Source organism: Anser anser (genome assembly GCF_964211835.1).
Source record: "Anser anser genome assembly, chromosome: 1".
Taxonomy (NCBI): domain Eukaryota; kingdom Metazoa; phylum Chordata; class Aves; order Anseriformes; family Anatidae; genus Anser; species Anser anser.
This window is the reverse complement of record NC_139720.1, coordinates 147,404,849-147,419,026: the sequence shown is the minus strand read 5'-3', so window position 1 is coordinate 147,419,026 and position 14,178 is coordinate 147,404,849. Positions and strand designations below refer to the sequence as shown.

At 47.9% G+C, this 14,178-nt stretch overlaps 1 protein-coding gene across 7 annotated transcripts; it reads left to right on the top strand.

Annotated features, from left to right (window-relative positions):
- Positions 1-1,751: 1,751 nt before the first annotated feature.
- Positions 1,752-12,108, top strand: CHAMP1 (chromosome alignment maintaining phosphoprotein 1). Of its 7 annotated transcripts, none has more exons than XM_083804035.1 (4): positions 1,773-1,825; positions 5,316-5,504; positions 5,921-5,995; positions 8,404-12,108. In XM_083804035.1, the coding sequence occupies exon 4, from the start codon at positions 8,467-8,469 to the stop codon at positions 11,329-11,331; it is 2,865 nt and encodes a 954-aa protein (XP_083660161.1). In that variant the 5' UTR covers positions 1,773-1,825; positions 5,316-5,504; positions 5,921-5,995; positions 8,404-8,466; the 3' UTR covers positions 11,332-12,108. The 7 variants fall into 7 exon arrangements, with proteins under 7 accessions (XP_083660164.1, XP_083660161.1, XP_083660160.1 ...); XM_083804034.1 differs by lacking the exon at positions 1,773-1,825 and adding an exon at positions 1,949-2,938; XM_083804040.1 differs by lacking the exon at positions 1,773-1,825 and having other exon boundaries at positions 1,950-5,504; positions 8,404-9,900; positions 10,687-12,108.
- Positions 12,109-14,178: the final 2,070 nt, after the last annotated feature.

The window sequence follows — 14,178 nt, the reverse complement described above, 5'->3', positions numbered from 1 at the left end:
CTCAGCTTAACTGGATTTATTGTAAGAACTGGAAAACACCACTGAAATTTCTTGCAAAGACAGTATTTTTGACTCTGTGCCACAAATTAACAGAGGGCAGGGGAGCATTTTGTATCATGATACTCTTACTCTGTTAAATTGCTTTCCTATAACCATTCACTGTTTGCTACTGTTGCACTTAGGTTTCTACAGGAAGAAAACCTTAGAATAATGGGGGAAAGGAGTCAACAAAAAATTATTAAAGGGAAAATGGTTGTGACAGTAACCACTACTGTTCTGTGGAGAGTCTTTTGAAATGTTAATGTTTTTGTAGTATGCAAGAGTGTTGCATGAATCAATGAAAGGCAGCACTATCCTGCCCTAGGTTTTGTAAACTTTCCGAAGGACCGAATCCTGGAATCCTTTAATCCTGGAGAGCTGAGCTTTGCTGATGAAATCTGCATCCAAGACAGGATGGCCAAAAATATTTAGCAAAAGACCAGCTATTTATTCAGAAGCGCTAAACAAACGTCCAATAGTCAGGAGATAAAAAAAATAACAAACAGAGGCACGAGAATGGATATGGCCTTAAAGAATCCTACTGAGAATGGGAGATAAGTTTGATTTTCTGGACAGGACCTCTCACCCAAACTGGTATCTGCACCTCCGGTATGGTCACTTGCGTAGGCTGGAGAAGTGCAATTTTTAAGAATACGTAAATCTAACAACGGCAGCATCTGCCACGGGTTGAATCCTCAGCAGCAATGTACTAAACATGCTGCTGGGAGTCACTGGAGCACTGTAAGACCATCCAACAAGAGTTTTATTTGTGGCTGCCCGAACTAAATATTGATATTAAAATGTCAGCCAAAATAAATAACGCAAAGGTCTTGGAACAGGCAGAACTAAACACAACCACACAAATAATGTAAAGGGGAAGATCATCTCGTCTTGGCCAAATAGTGAGCTTCATCCCACGCCGATTTAAGTAATGCCATGATAAATGGAAGTCTGATATGGAAGGACCCTTCCTAGCACCACATTGGGGCCAACAAAAATAGAAAGGTTGAACAAGTGCAGCGAATCCAGCCAGCATAGTTCTGCATGGCGCAGCTCTGGTGATGAGCGGCATTTACACGACGGTTTGAAAAAGTGTGTTGTATTGTATGTATCGTATCGTATTGTCAAAGTGCATTGTATTGTATTGTAAAAGTGTACTGTATTGGATTGACAAAGGGTTCCTGACTTTCGTGAATTAAACACAATCTTTTCAGGTGTTGCTGAAAATGTCTAACGGGGACTGATGAAAAATTCATTTAGAATCTAGGAACAGATTCCGAATTTGACATAATTTAGATTTATAACTGAGTATCAGCCAGGAAGGGAGCTGTGGGAAGATGTTGGAGCGGAGAAAGCCCATGAGGGATGCTAGCGTTTTAAGGGAAACTCATGTAGGCGATTTAATTCTGGGAAAAGAGATAGAAAAAGGAAACCGAGCCGTTTCGCGCTGTGTAGACCAGTTCGCCCGTGAGGCTGTGTGAGGGAGGACCCCAGCCTGAGGCAGCCCCCCGCCATGAGGGCGCCGCCTCCGCCCGCCGCCCCCCCAACGGCCGCCAACCGCCCCAACGGCCGCCGCGCGAGCCGCCTCCCCCGCCCCTCCGCGGCGGCGCCACGTGACCCAGCCGGGCCCGGGGAGCAGGGGGCGGGGAGCGGCGGCGAGTGGGCGGGGCCTCGCCCTCCGTCGGCGCCTTCCCATTGGCCGGCGGGCGGGCTCCTCCTCCCCCCCTCCCGGCGCCCCCGTGAGCCCCGCCCCTCCCCGGCCCGGCGGCCCGGCGGCGCCTCGGCGGTGAGCGGGGGGGGGGGGGGGGGAGCGGGTAACGGCCGTTGGGGGGGGGCGGGAAAATGGCCGGCGGCCGTTGGGGGGGGGAGCGGGGGGCGGCGGGGCCCGGCCGCTGTGAGGGGGGGAACCGGCGGGCCTCGGGGCTGGGGCACGGCGGGGACTCGCAGGCCGTGGCCGGGCTGTGTCCGGCGGCGGGCAGCGGGGTGGCTCCGTGCTGGAGGCGCGGGGCTGCGGGGCCGGCTGCCGGAGGCTGGCCGTGCCCTGTGGTGAGCCTGGCGGCAGCCCCGTCAGGGGTTCGAGCCGCCCGCCCCGGGGCTTGCGGCTGCTACTTTGTATGTGAGGCTGCTCCCGGCGCCCGTGTTAGCGCCGGTGTGGCTCCGTGGGCTTGTTCTTCTCCCAGCGCAGGCTGAGGTCCCGCAGGGCAGCGGGAGCGCTGCCTCCTTCACGCCTCCGAAGCCATCCGCACGTGCCTCAGGTCTCGATGTCCCTGCGAAGCGGTCTCGGACTCGAACCCACGGCACCGCATCACGCAGCAGCCTCCTGCCTGGGTCTGGTGGCTGACGCTCTCCCGGTGGCGCTGCCCGGTTAGGTCACGGTGTGTGCACCTCTCTTTCGTGTCCAGTGATGTCCAGCCAGGTCCAGCGATGGTTGCTGGTGGGACGTTGCACGTGTGGGTTGTCTGGTGGCCGGCAGGTGGGTTGTGAGCACACAGGTGGACCCCGCGGGTTAGCAAGAGCATAGCGCTGCCTCTCTTGCTCCCAGGGCATTGGGGCTGACCCTCTCACCTCCTGCTGACCCTCTCACCTCCCGCTCCGCCACACCACAGGGACGGTTATGTGCCGCTCCCTTTGGGAGCTAAACTTGTGTTCTGTCAGCCACAACACAGGGATGCAGCTTCAGGAGAAGCGTCACGTTGCCACCAGGCTGCCGACTACTTCTTGGCACCGCAGCAGTGTGTCACTTTCCCTTTTGCTTAAGCACAACAGTAGTCTGGATCCGCTCCTGCTCATAGCGACAACGATGCAGCTGTGTCCAGACGCCTTGTGCTGGGAACAAGATTTACAGTCTTCACTGACAGGAGATGTGGCTGAACTGTTTGCCCATGGAAAAACTTCCAAGGTTTGCAGACAAAAACAAATATCCATCTTCCCTGTGCGGTGACGATGCCCCTCAGGGTAGAATTGCGAAGGTGTCCCTCTGTAAAGGGAGGAGAATTCCTAGGAGAATCCCTAGGGAGGAGAATTCCTAGGAGAATTCACAGGAGAATTCTTCCTAGGAGAATTCACAGGAGGAGCATTCCTAGGAGTATGGCCTTACTTCATCCTTCGTGTCATGAACCTAATAACCGCTGGAATGGCGTTGTGCGCATCAGTGGGAGGTTGCTGGAAACCTCCACTTCTTGCTGGTGTGTTACCTGTCGTTTTGAGGTTGTGTGGATGGCAGCACCATTTTTAAGTCACACTGGGTGTGGAGAATCCACTGTGGGCATAGGGAATCATATAAAATATAGGACCTTCTGTGGGCTTTCCTGGCTGCACTGGCATCGCCGATGTGTGTTGCACGTCCTCATTCTCCGCTTGTGGCTCACTAGGGTTGAGTCTTTATCAAGAGGAAAAGAGGAACAGCTCCTTCTGTCAGTGAGAGCCAGGATGGCCTGATCTCAAAGAATGATGCGGCAGGCAGACTACTTGTTGCAGCGTTCTGAAATTCTGCGTGTCATGTTAAGAACAACCTGTAATTTTCTGTACTCGCAGGCAGCGTAGATCTTTAGCTTCGAGGCCTTCGTTGCTTCCCTCTGGCACTGCCTCATGACGATCACAGCTTATCCTCTGTACAGGAGAGATGCGAGGATATGTTAAATGTTGCAGTACCGAGTGTAAAATGTTTATTAAAATAACAATAATCTGAAACGATTAGTGGAGGTGTAGCTATGGAACTGGAATGAGGTTGAGCGGCGGAGACATTTTGTTAGCTGCCAGAGTCATTGTGTTGTGCCACCCGCTGGCTGGATGCTCGCTGGTGCACGGTGTCTCCTGCAGATTTCTTTTGTACCGCTGGGAGGTTTTCGAGAGGTGTTGGGAAGCGCAGCTAGTTCCATGGCAGGGCCCTCTTGGGTGGTGGGGTGCTGAGTCCAGGAACTGACCGGAGTGGCCGTAAGCACTGCCTGGGAAGAAACAAGGAGGTCTGTCTGCCCTGTGCATTACCTTGGGCCGTCGCTCAGTCTAACGTGCGCACAGCAGAGGTTGCTGCTGCTCTTTGGCCGCCCTCCGTGGTTGCCCTGTAATGGACACAGTCCGAATTCGCGGTTCTCTCGTTGCCCCTGACTTCTCGGGTACTGATTCTTTCTACCAGGTCGTGGCCTCAGTCTCTCATGTTGAGAACCATGCAAGAAAAGTAGTGATCATTGTTCTTTTCTCAGGAAGATTTGGACCCTCGTTACCAGTCCTTTTCCCATGCTGAGGAGTTGTTGTTCTTTTGTGGCAGAGGAGGTTGGGGCCAGAGCTGCGGTGCGGGGACAGGAATTAGTAAGGATCTTTGACCTCTCTGTGGAGAGAGGGGAGAGCTTGTGGCTGGTGGTAGGAACCTCTGAGTGTAGGCTCTAGGCATGAGTGGAAGAAGGGGATGAGGAGAAATGTCCGGTGGAGCAGCAGCGGAGACTCTTCATGGCTCAGGGAAAGTCTGAAGAAGTCTTGGTGTCCTTTAGCTAAAACCTGGTGTTACAAGCTCCCGAATCTCCGCGCTGGTTCCCTCTGTCATCAGCACCTTGTCTGGAAGTGAAGGCAGGGTGAGGACACAGCACAAGCATAAATGCTGGGCTTCAGGCTTCTGCTTCAGCTCCAGTGTATCCTTAGACCAGATAACTAGTTCTGTTCGGCTCTGTGTGTGTGTTCCTTTCCTTGGTGCTGCAGCCGAGTGAGGGAAGTAGGAGGGGGTGTGGAAATAGCGCTTAAGGGAGGTCCAGTGCGCTGTGCGGTCCTGTGGGTATGAGCTGGAGCAGCGCGGAGCTAGGTCCCTTCGATGGCCGCGGTAAAACGTTTGGGCAGAAGGAGCATGGTCCGTATTGTTCAGTGTTGCCCCAAAGATGCTGCCGAGCACGTGCTACATCGCATTTCGTGCAGGTCCTCGGCCGTGGATCCTGGTTGCGGAGCGTATGGCTTCTGGCTGGCTCGCGACTGCTTAGGAAACAGTGACGTGCTCTTCCTCAGGCGTGTGCCCAGCGAGGCGAGGCAGCTTCTGAGGCACGATCCAGCGCAAAACAAGTGCCGGTGCAGGAGCTGAAGGCAAAAATCTCTAAAACTAGGTGGACTAGTCCATAGAGTTGTGGACTAAGACGCTGCAGTACCAAAGATGTCATGCTCAGTATTACGTAGGGACGTCAGCTGGAGAGGCACTTTCTACAGCGACTGCCAGCTGCAGCGTGCTGGAGTTACAAAGCCAAACGTGGTGCGTGGTGGCGGTGTAGGAGAAAGCACTTTAACATTGCTTTGTACGCCAGGGGCTTGAACGTCAACATTTGAACATCTGGAGGAGCAACCGAGGAAGTGCCTGAAACTTCTCCAGTGCCAGAATTACCTCCTGGTCACAACAGTTTAGCAGCAATTTGGGCAGCTTGGGGAAAGGAGCCAGGGACCTTTTCTCACTGGTACACTTGGAAAGAAAATGGAAGCATCCATTGTAAAGTAAGGTAGGGCTAAATAAAAGGGTAGGGTGGGAGGCTGGGGAGGGACTCTTTGTCAGGGAGTGTAGCAGCAGGACAAGGAGTAATGACATTAAACTAAAATCTACATTTAGATTAGATATTGGGAAGAAATTATTCCCTCAGAGATTGGTAAGGCCCTGGCACAGGCTGCCCAGAGAAGCTGTGGCTGCCCCATCCCTGGAGGTGCTCAAGGCCAGGCTGGATGGGGCTTTGGGCAGCCTGGTCTGGTGGGAGGTGTCCCTGCCCATGGCAGGGGGGTGGAACTGGGTGGGCTTTGAGGTCCCTTCCAACCCAAACCTTTCTGTGATTCTATGAAAAGAGTGGAAGAGACTGCCTGGTAAACTTTGTTATATGTTGTGATAAACACAGTTCGGAGAGACATTTTTTATTTTGCTCTCTAGAGGAAAGAAAACAGAGAATTCAGGATTACCACCGATTTCAAATTCTCTTCCAGTTCTGAAGATGTGATTAGTGCGGTATGTTGTTATTGTCCTAATTACGTTCTGCTGAGATTTGGTTAAAGCATTCTTGTTCTATAGCTCATATGATCAGTGGTTTTGGCTTTCGAATTGAAATCTCCCGTCATTGCTCCAAATCCCCCAACTGAAAAAACAAAACAAAACAACAAAAAAACAACAACACACACACACTAATTCCTGAGGACTTTTAGGACTTTTGGAGTGTTAGGACATGGCTTGTGGTGGGTTTTTCCAACAAGTTGTTTGCTGTTGCAGAGAAACAGGCCATTGAGCACTGTTGGCTTCCTGTTTTGTTTTGGTCTTTTACTGTGATACAAAATTAGTCATAAGATGTTGTGAAGTGTCTTGTGGTTAACAATGACATTTTGGTGGGTCTTGCAACTAAAAGTCTTCTGTATGGCTGCTGATAGTGCTGGAAATCAGCAGTTTATACCCAAAGGGCCCTTCCAGTTCAGACGCTAGAGCAGCGCAGTGACTTCTCATCGTGCGTAGATGGCACCCAGTCAGGTGCTGTTCATTTCTCTCATATACATAAAGCAAGATTCCTCTTCAGGCTCTACCCATGGACCCACCACGATTCCTGACTGGAATACAGTCTCATTTCTTTGAAAAGCTGCCTATTCCTGTGATTTAGTGTAAACTGCTTTTATATAGCGCATGCTAAGAAGTCGTTCCTTGAGCAACCGAACTGGTGAACCTTTATTTCTTGTGGATTCGTGCCCCCTGCTCCTCAGCCAGTTCCCCTTTCCTATTTTTTGCTGTGTCCGTGTCCTGCTTTAGCAGTACCGCTGCTCTGCTTTCATTCTGTCCCTGCTCCAAACCAGCTCACCTCTGCAGTATTTTTAATTCCCTCCCTTTTTCCCTAATTATAACCCAAGCCAGCCGCTGCTTGTTCTGCAGGCTTGCCGACTATTTGCGTACTGACCATTCGTGTACTGATTACAGGCTGAACAGAGCCGGTAACTGTTAAGTGAAGTCTTCATCCTTTACCACCTCAGTGGAGACATTTCTTTAGCTTTTCTGCTCTTTTACTGAGTCTCACGAAAGCTGTACAGCCTGAGACTGTATTGCTTTGTCCAGTTTGGTTGGCATCCACTGAAGGGCAGCGTGTTTGCGTATGTCTCATTTCGTAAGAAACCAGGGTTAAAAACACTTCAGGAATAATTTACGAAAACCTGCATTAGATGCACATTTTTAGATTTGTTATTAGTCTCATATATGTGTTTAGGCAGGAAAAATAATGTTAAATTGACACACAAACTTCGTGTTTTGAAACAGCATGTCTTATAAAAACCCCAAATTAGGTTGGCATGTTAGCGTGTAATACCTGTTTAATTTGAACCTATGAGAAAAAAACAAAAACAAAAATAAGTTCAATTCACATGCATACTGAGAAATGTCCAAATATGCTTTTTTAGCATAGCGATAACTCTCATGTTTTAGGTGAAAATGACTTACACAACATGGTTAGTCTTTGTTTTCTGTTTATTGCTGTAGCTAATCTGGGTAACTTTTTGTTGTAGGTAATGGAATCTAGCCAAATCATTAAAATTTGCATTTCAGATGCTGCATTTCTTTCCTTTTTTTTTTTTTGAGGTCTAATAAAAACAGTAATTTTGAGAATTTTCCATCCCATCCCCAAACAAACATGTTTTGCATACGGAGGGCTGTCAACTGCACAAATGGGAGAAAAGTCACTGCTTTTTTTTCTTTTTCCTTTTTTTTTTTTTTGAAACAGTATTTTTTTGGTGGTGTTAGGGCAGCAAGATGGAAAAATGGAGTGGAAAAAAATTGTTCTCATAATGGATAAAGTTTTTATGAGCAGCAACTTTTATTTTTCGTGTATAGTGAAATGCAAATAGTGCTTAACAGGAAAGAAGAGCCTATGCTTTATGCTACTGTTTTCTCCTTGAAATTCTTTTTTTCTGGCTTTGTCAAAACCAGCTGAGTTGTTTTGAAATTTTATGGTGAAGATGCAGTTTTGAAATGGCTTTCTTTCAATGACACTGTCTCAAAGTACTTTCTGAGTTCAGTTTACACGCATAATGCAAACAAAAACGCTTCCAGTCTGGGAAGAAAGAACAACTGAGAAAGCGAGTCACGTTTATCAAGCGGAGTCTAAACTTAGCTCTTCATTACCTGGGCTCTTATGGTTTACTTGCGGAGTTTTTACATCGATGGGAAGGCCTGCTGTTAAACACAGGCTTTGTTTTCCGCTGATGTATGATGACTTGGAAAAGGTGGAGAAGCCTGTATTTGGATTTCCTTATGGAGCAGTTAGCGCTCCTGCAAGAGCAATGCTTTCTAAAACGGGGGGAGGGAAGCACGTTCAGGTATTTAAGAATGACAAATAGCTGAAACTGACATTGAGAGCTAACTATACAGATTTTTTCCCTTTATTGCAGGAACTCTGAAGCTTGCGCTTTAAAAGGGGAAGTGCTGTGAACACTATTACTGGCTGTAGAAAAATGGACATGTTGCAGATACTGCGTAAAACCACAGAGCGCTTAGAGTGCGATCACTGCAGCTTCAGAGGAACGGACTATGAAAACATACAAATTCACATGGGCACCATACACCCAGAGTACTGTGATGAGATGGATGCTGCTGGCTTGGGTAAACTTATATTTTATCAAAAAAGCGCAAAACTGTTTCACTGCCACAAGTGTTTCTTTACCAGCAAGATGTATTGCAATGTGTATTACCACATCACAGCACAACACGCAGCGCCTGCGAAATGGAATGAGGAGAGGAAAGAACAGGTAGAAGGAGATTCCGATTCCTCCAAAAAGAGTGGCACGTCGGAGCCACAGAAACCTACCCTTTCCCCCGAGTCCCGCAAAGCTGCCCTTTCTCCCGAACACCCCAAGTCTGAACCTGGTGTTTCCCCCAAGCTTCAGAAATCGTCAGGGTCTCCGGAGTCCCAGAAGTCAGCTCAGGGTACTTCCTCAGACCTGGAGAAGTCAGCCCAGGGCCCGTCCCCAGATCCAGAAAAGTCATCCCAGGCTGCATCTCCAGATCCAGAGAAGTTAGCCTCAGCCGTGTCCCCTGACTCAGAGAAGCCGTCCCCTGCTGTGTCCCCAGACCCGCAGAAGCCAGCCACTGGTGTTTCCCCAGACCCGCAGAAGCCAGCCTCTGCTGTTTCCCCAGACCCCCAGAAACCAGCCCCGGCAGTGTCACCCGAGCCCCGCCGCCACTCCCCAGCGGTGTCACCTGAGCCCCGCCGCCACTCCCCAGCAATGTCACCCGAGCCCCGCCGCCATTCCCCTGCTGTGTCACCCGAGCCCCGCCGCCATTCTCCCGCCGTGTCTCCGGAGCCCCGCAGGTACTCCCCAGGCGTGTCCCCAGAGCCAAAGAAACCTCCTCCAGCCGTGTCCCCCGAACCACGAAGGTATGCCCCGGCCGTGTCTCCAGAGCCCCGGCGGCACCCTGCTCAAACGCGCAGGCCTGCTTCGGCTTCCTCTCCTGAAAGCCGGAGGCCTGCTCCCGCGGTTTCACCGGAGTCATGGAGACCTGGTCCCACTGCTTCCCCCGAACACTGGAGATCTACGCCTCATGAGATGCAGAAGTCTTCTACTGTTTCTCCCTGGGCTTCAAAGCCCTCCATGTCCGTAGAGTCCCGGAGGTCTGCCCCTGAGTCCCGAAGGTCTGGCCCTGTTGCGTCGCCAGAGCCTAGGAGGCTTGTTTCTGACTCGTGGAAGTCTACGTCCTTTTCTGAATCCCAGAAGTCTACTCTTGTTTCTTCTGAGCCATGGAAACCCATCTCATCTGTTTACCCTGAAGGCTGGAAACCTGTTCTGTCCCCAGACACGTGGAAGCATTCTCCCTCTGTTTCTCCTGAGCTTCGGAAGTCTAGTCACGCTGTTTCGTCTGACTCTTGGAAGCCTTCTTTCTTTCCTGAGGTTCGTAAGCCTTCTGCTTCGGTGTCTCCTGAATCTTGGAAACTCTCTGAGTCACGGAAATCTATGTTTTTTTCTGAATCTCAGAAGTCCACCTCTGCTGCTTCCTCTGAGGTTCAGAAACGGGGCCATTTCTCTGAACATCGGAAAAGAGCTCTGTTCCCAGAGTCACGTAAATCGAATCCTGCTGTTTCTGCCGATGTCCAGAAACGTGCTGTCTTTTCTGAACCTCAGAATCAGGTGTCTACATCTGTTGCTTCTGCTGAAGGCCATAAACATGCCTCATGTTCTGAAGCCCAGAAGTCAGCTCTTGTTTCTCCTGAGGTCCAGAAGCATGCCCTATTTTCTGAAGCCCAGAAACTTGCTCCCATTTCCCCTGAAATTCAGGAGCATGCTTCTTTTCCAGAGTCTCAGAAATCAACTTCTCCTGAAATTCACAAACATGGCCTCTTCTCTGAGGCCCAGAAACAGTCTCTTTGTGTTTCTTCCGAAACCCCCAAACAAGGTATTTTTACTGACTCCCATAAATCTGCTGTATCCCCTGATATTCAAAAGCAAGCTGTATTTTCTGAGATGCAGAAACCTGCTGCTTCTTTGTCTTCTGATGTCCAGAGACACACTGAAACTACTGTACCTTCTGAAATCCAGAAAAACATGCTGTTTTCCGAGTCTCATAAGTCTGTTGCAGGTTTTTCCTCTGAGCCCCAGACACCTAGTGAGTCTGGTGAGAGTGACTTTCTTTCTCAAAGTTTAGATGATCAGAAACCACTGGATGACTTGTTTTCACAGGACGAACAATCCATATTAGCCAAAGAATCACCAGAAGACATGTTATACTCGTGCCCGAAAAAGAAGCCCAGGAAGGAAAACCAGGAGAACTCGGATTCGGAACTAAACAGCAGCGAGTGTGGAAAAACAGAGATGGACTCGATGGAGATGAAGGAGCAAGAATCCAACAGTGACCAAGAGCAGTATGACATGGAATCGTCTGATTACAGCAAAGAGGGCAAAATGGATGCGTCTACTCCCCTTCAGCCGCAGTGCGTGCTGCAGTTTACCGAGGAGAAAGAGGCTTTCATTTCTGAGGAAGAAATAGCAAAATACATGAAGCGTGGCAAGGGAAAGTATTACTGCAAAATTTGTTGCTGTCGTGCAATGAAAAAAGGTGCTGTCTTGCATCACTTAGTCAACAAGCATAACGTTCAAAGCCCATACAAATGCAAAATATGTGGCAAGGCTTTTCTCTTGGAGTCTCTTCTTAAAAACCACGTTGCTGCTCATGGTCAAAGTTTGTTGAAGTGTCCACGGTGTAATTTTGAATCAAATTTTCCCCGAGGCTTTAAGAAACATTTAACCCATTGCCAAAGCCGTCATAGTGATGATGCACCTAAAAAACATTTGGACAGCCTTGAACCACTTGAAGAACAAATTTAAGGTGTTTTTTCCCCTGTGCTAGAAAAGCGGAATTTACAAAAGTGTTTGAAAAGTGTTGCTGTATGTTAACCGAGTAGTTTAGCTGATCTGACAAGTCAGAAGATGCATGGTTTATTGTACTATGTTTAACTTGTCTTATAGCTGTTTTACTGAAATGATTTACAAATGACAAAAGTCATTTTAAATACATGTTCATGTCTTTTTATTACCCATCAGTAGAGTCATTTTATTTTTTTGGATGTACTATGTTTTTGAAACCAAAATGGATACAATTAGTTTTGTAAAGATTTGTAAAACATACAGGCAATTCAGGACTGGAGTGGCAAGCAACCCTTATATTCCCATGAAGAATGAACATGTTTTTTCACATTTGTTAAATGTCTTATTTTTTAAAATGTTTTTATCAAATTCTTAAAATGAAAGTTCTTACCAAATTAAATGTGAATGAGCCAGGCATGAGTAACTACCAACTGTTCTGGAATGATTCTGCTCTGAGGTTGTAATTGAGTGTATAGTCATTTGTGGGAAATTTCTTGCACTCAATTCTTTGTCTTTTCTCAGATTTAAAAGCATCATGGTACTGATTGTGATTCTGTATTTTGACCATGTTTTAAGCATGTACTAATATACATTAAATTGATGAATTAACGTCAGACTGTATAGCTCAACATTTTCTCTTGATAATTCAGATGTTTGTAACGTCAGAAGAAATAAAATTCTTGTATCTGGTGAAATGTAATGCTTTAATCTTTTCATAATAAAAAAACAAAACACGAACCTGGCACTGGCCATTTCTTTTACTCCAGATCACAAGCAAAATGTTTCATGTCCAATGTATTTTAAGCTCCTTTGGCAACAGAAGATGCAAAATTACCCCGGAGTTCTGCTCTGAATACTTCAACCTTCCAGTGTTCAGCCTAGGAAAGCAGGGTTTGCCTAAATTCCTGGTCTGCTTCAGATTTTTTTTTTTTTTGTTTTAGATTTAAATGAGGGAAAACTGGGATGTGTACGCTGTTACTTTGCATGCTTGCTTTTGTGCTATTTGCATATTAACTCTTCAAAAAAATAAGTATAATTGCATGGAGCATGGATTATAAGCGGAGGTAGTTCAAGGAAAGTTTCGTTTTCCTCAGGCTAAGTTTTGCCTAGACTTGAGCAGTTGTAAATATTGGCTGACAACACGATGGTGGTAGGTTGTTTTTTTGTTGTTAGTTAAAAAAAAATCAAGGAAGGTCTTGTTTGACTTGAAAGTGGTGTGTGACCTTTACAGTTTGATGCATCGCTGCTGACAGCTGCTTGTTTCTCTACCATGATCACGTACTCTGATCTCAGGGAATCCATCATCAAGGCTCAATGCTTTTCCTTCCACTTTTTTTTTTTTTTCCATTTTTTTTTGAACCAGCTGACTGCATTGATTTTTTTCTACCTTGATTTACAGGGTGCTGAATCTCTTTGAATCTGTATATGATAGCCACTCTCCAGTTTCTCCAGTAGAAAATTTTGTTTCACCATTCCTTTACACGATACTAAGTTTGAGGTCCTTAAGATGTGTAGTAAGATCTGTTGGAATCTGAACTGACTTACCTAATTACTCTAACGGGCTATAGGACACCAATAAAAAGATCAGGCTGGGGACGTGCTGTTTCTCCCTCAGATGACCTGTTGTAGATGCTGAGGAGATGGGTGAATATTCAGTATAAACACTGATACTTTTTTTTTTTTTTGAGTTAAGAATGAAATACAAGTGAAGCACTTCCAAGAATTACCAATGAAATAGTTTGTTTCAATTATGCCCATTGCTATACATGAGATGTTGGATACTCTCTGAAATAAAGTTGAAATTGTTGCTAATTTTGTTTCATATGTTAGAGTACAAAGCATAGAATTAACTCTCATTAGCCCACCAGTGTAATTTAAGCTCATAGAATCATAGGATATCCCAAGTTGGAAGGGACCCACAAGGATCATCGAATCCAACTCCTGGCTCCACACAGGACCACCCAAAAATCAGACCCTGTGTCTGAGAGCATTGTCCGAACACTTCAACTCCGTCAGGCTCGGTGCTGTGACCCCTGCCCTGGGCAGCCTGTCCCAGTGCCCGACCACCCTCTGGGTGCAGAACCTTTCCCTAACCCCCAGCCTGACCCTCCCCTGTCCCAGCTCCATGCCGTTCCCTCGGGTCCTGTCGCTGTCCCCAGAGAGCAGAGCTCAGCGCCTGCCCCTCCGCTCCCCTCGTGAGGGAGCTGCAGGCCGCCATGAGGCCTCCCCTCGGCCTGCTCTGCTCGGGGCTGAACAAACCAAGGGACCTCAGCCGCTCCTCATACATCTTCCCATCTAGACTCTTCACTATCTTCATAGCCCTCCTTTGGACACTCTCTAATAGCTTTATGCCCTTTTTAGACTGTGGTACCCCAAACTGCACACAGCACATGACGTGAGGCCACACCAGCACAGAGCAGACCAGGACCATCCCTTCCCTTGACTGGGCTAACAGTGCTGTGCCTGATACACTCAGGGTGCAGTTGGCTCTCCTGGCTGCCAAGGCACGCTGCTGGCTCATGTTTAGCTTGCTTTTGACCAAAATCCCCAGATCCCTTTCTGCAGGGCTGCTCTCCAGCATCTCGTCCCCCAGTCTGTACATGTAGCCAGGGGTGCCCCTTCCCAGGTGCAGAATCTGGCACTTGCTCTTGTTAAAATCCATATTGTTGGTGATCGCCCAGCTCTCTAATTTGTCCAGATCTCTCTGCAAGGCCTTACCACCCTCGACGGAGTCAACATCACCACCCAATTTGGTATTGTCCATGAATTTGTCAAAAAACCTTCAACTCTACATTCAAATTGTTTATG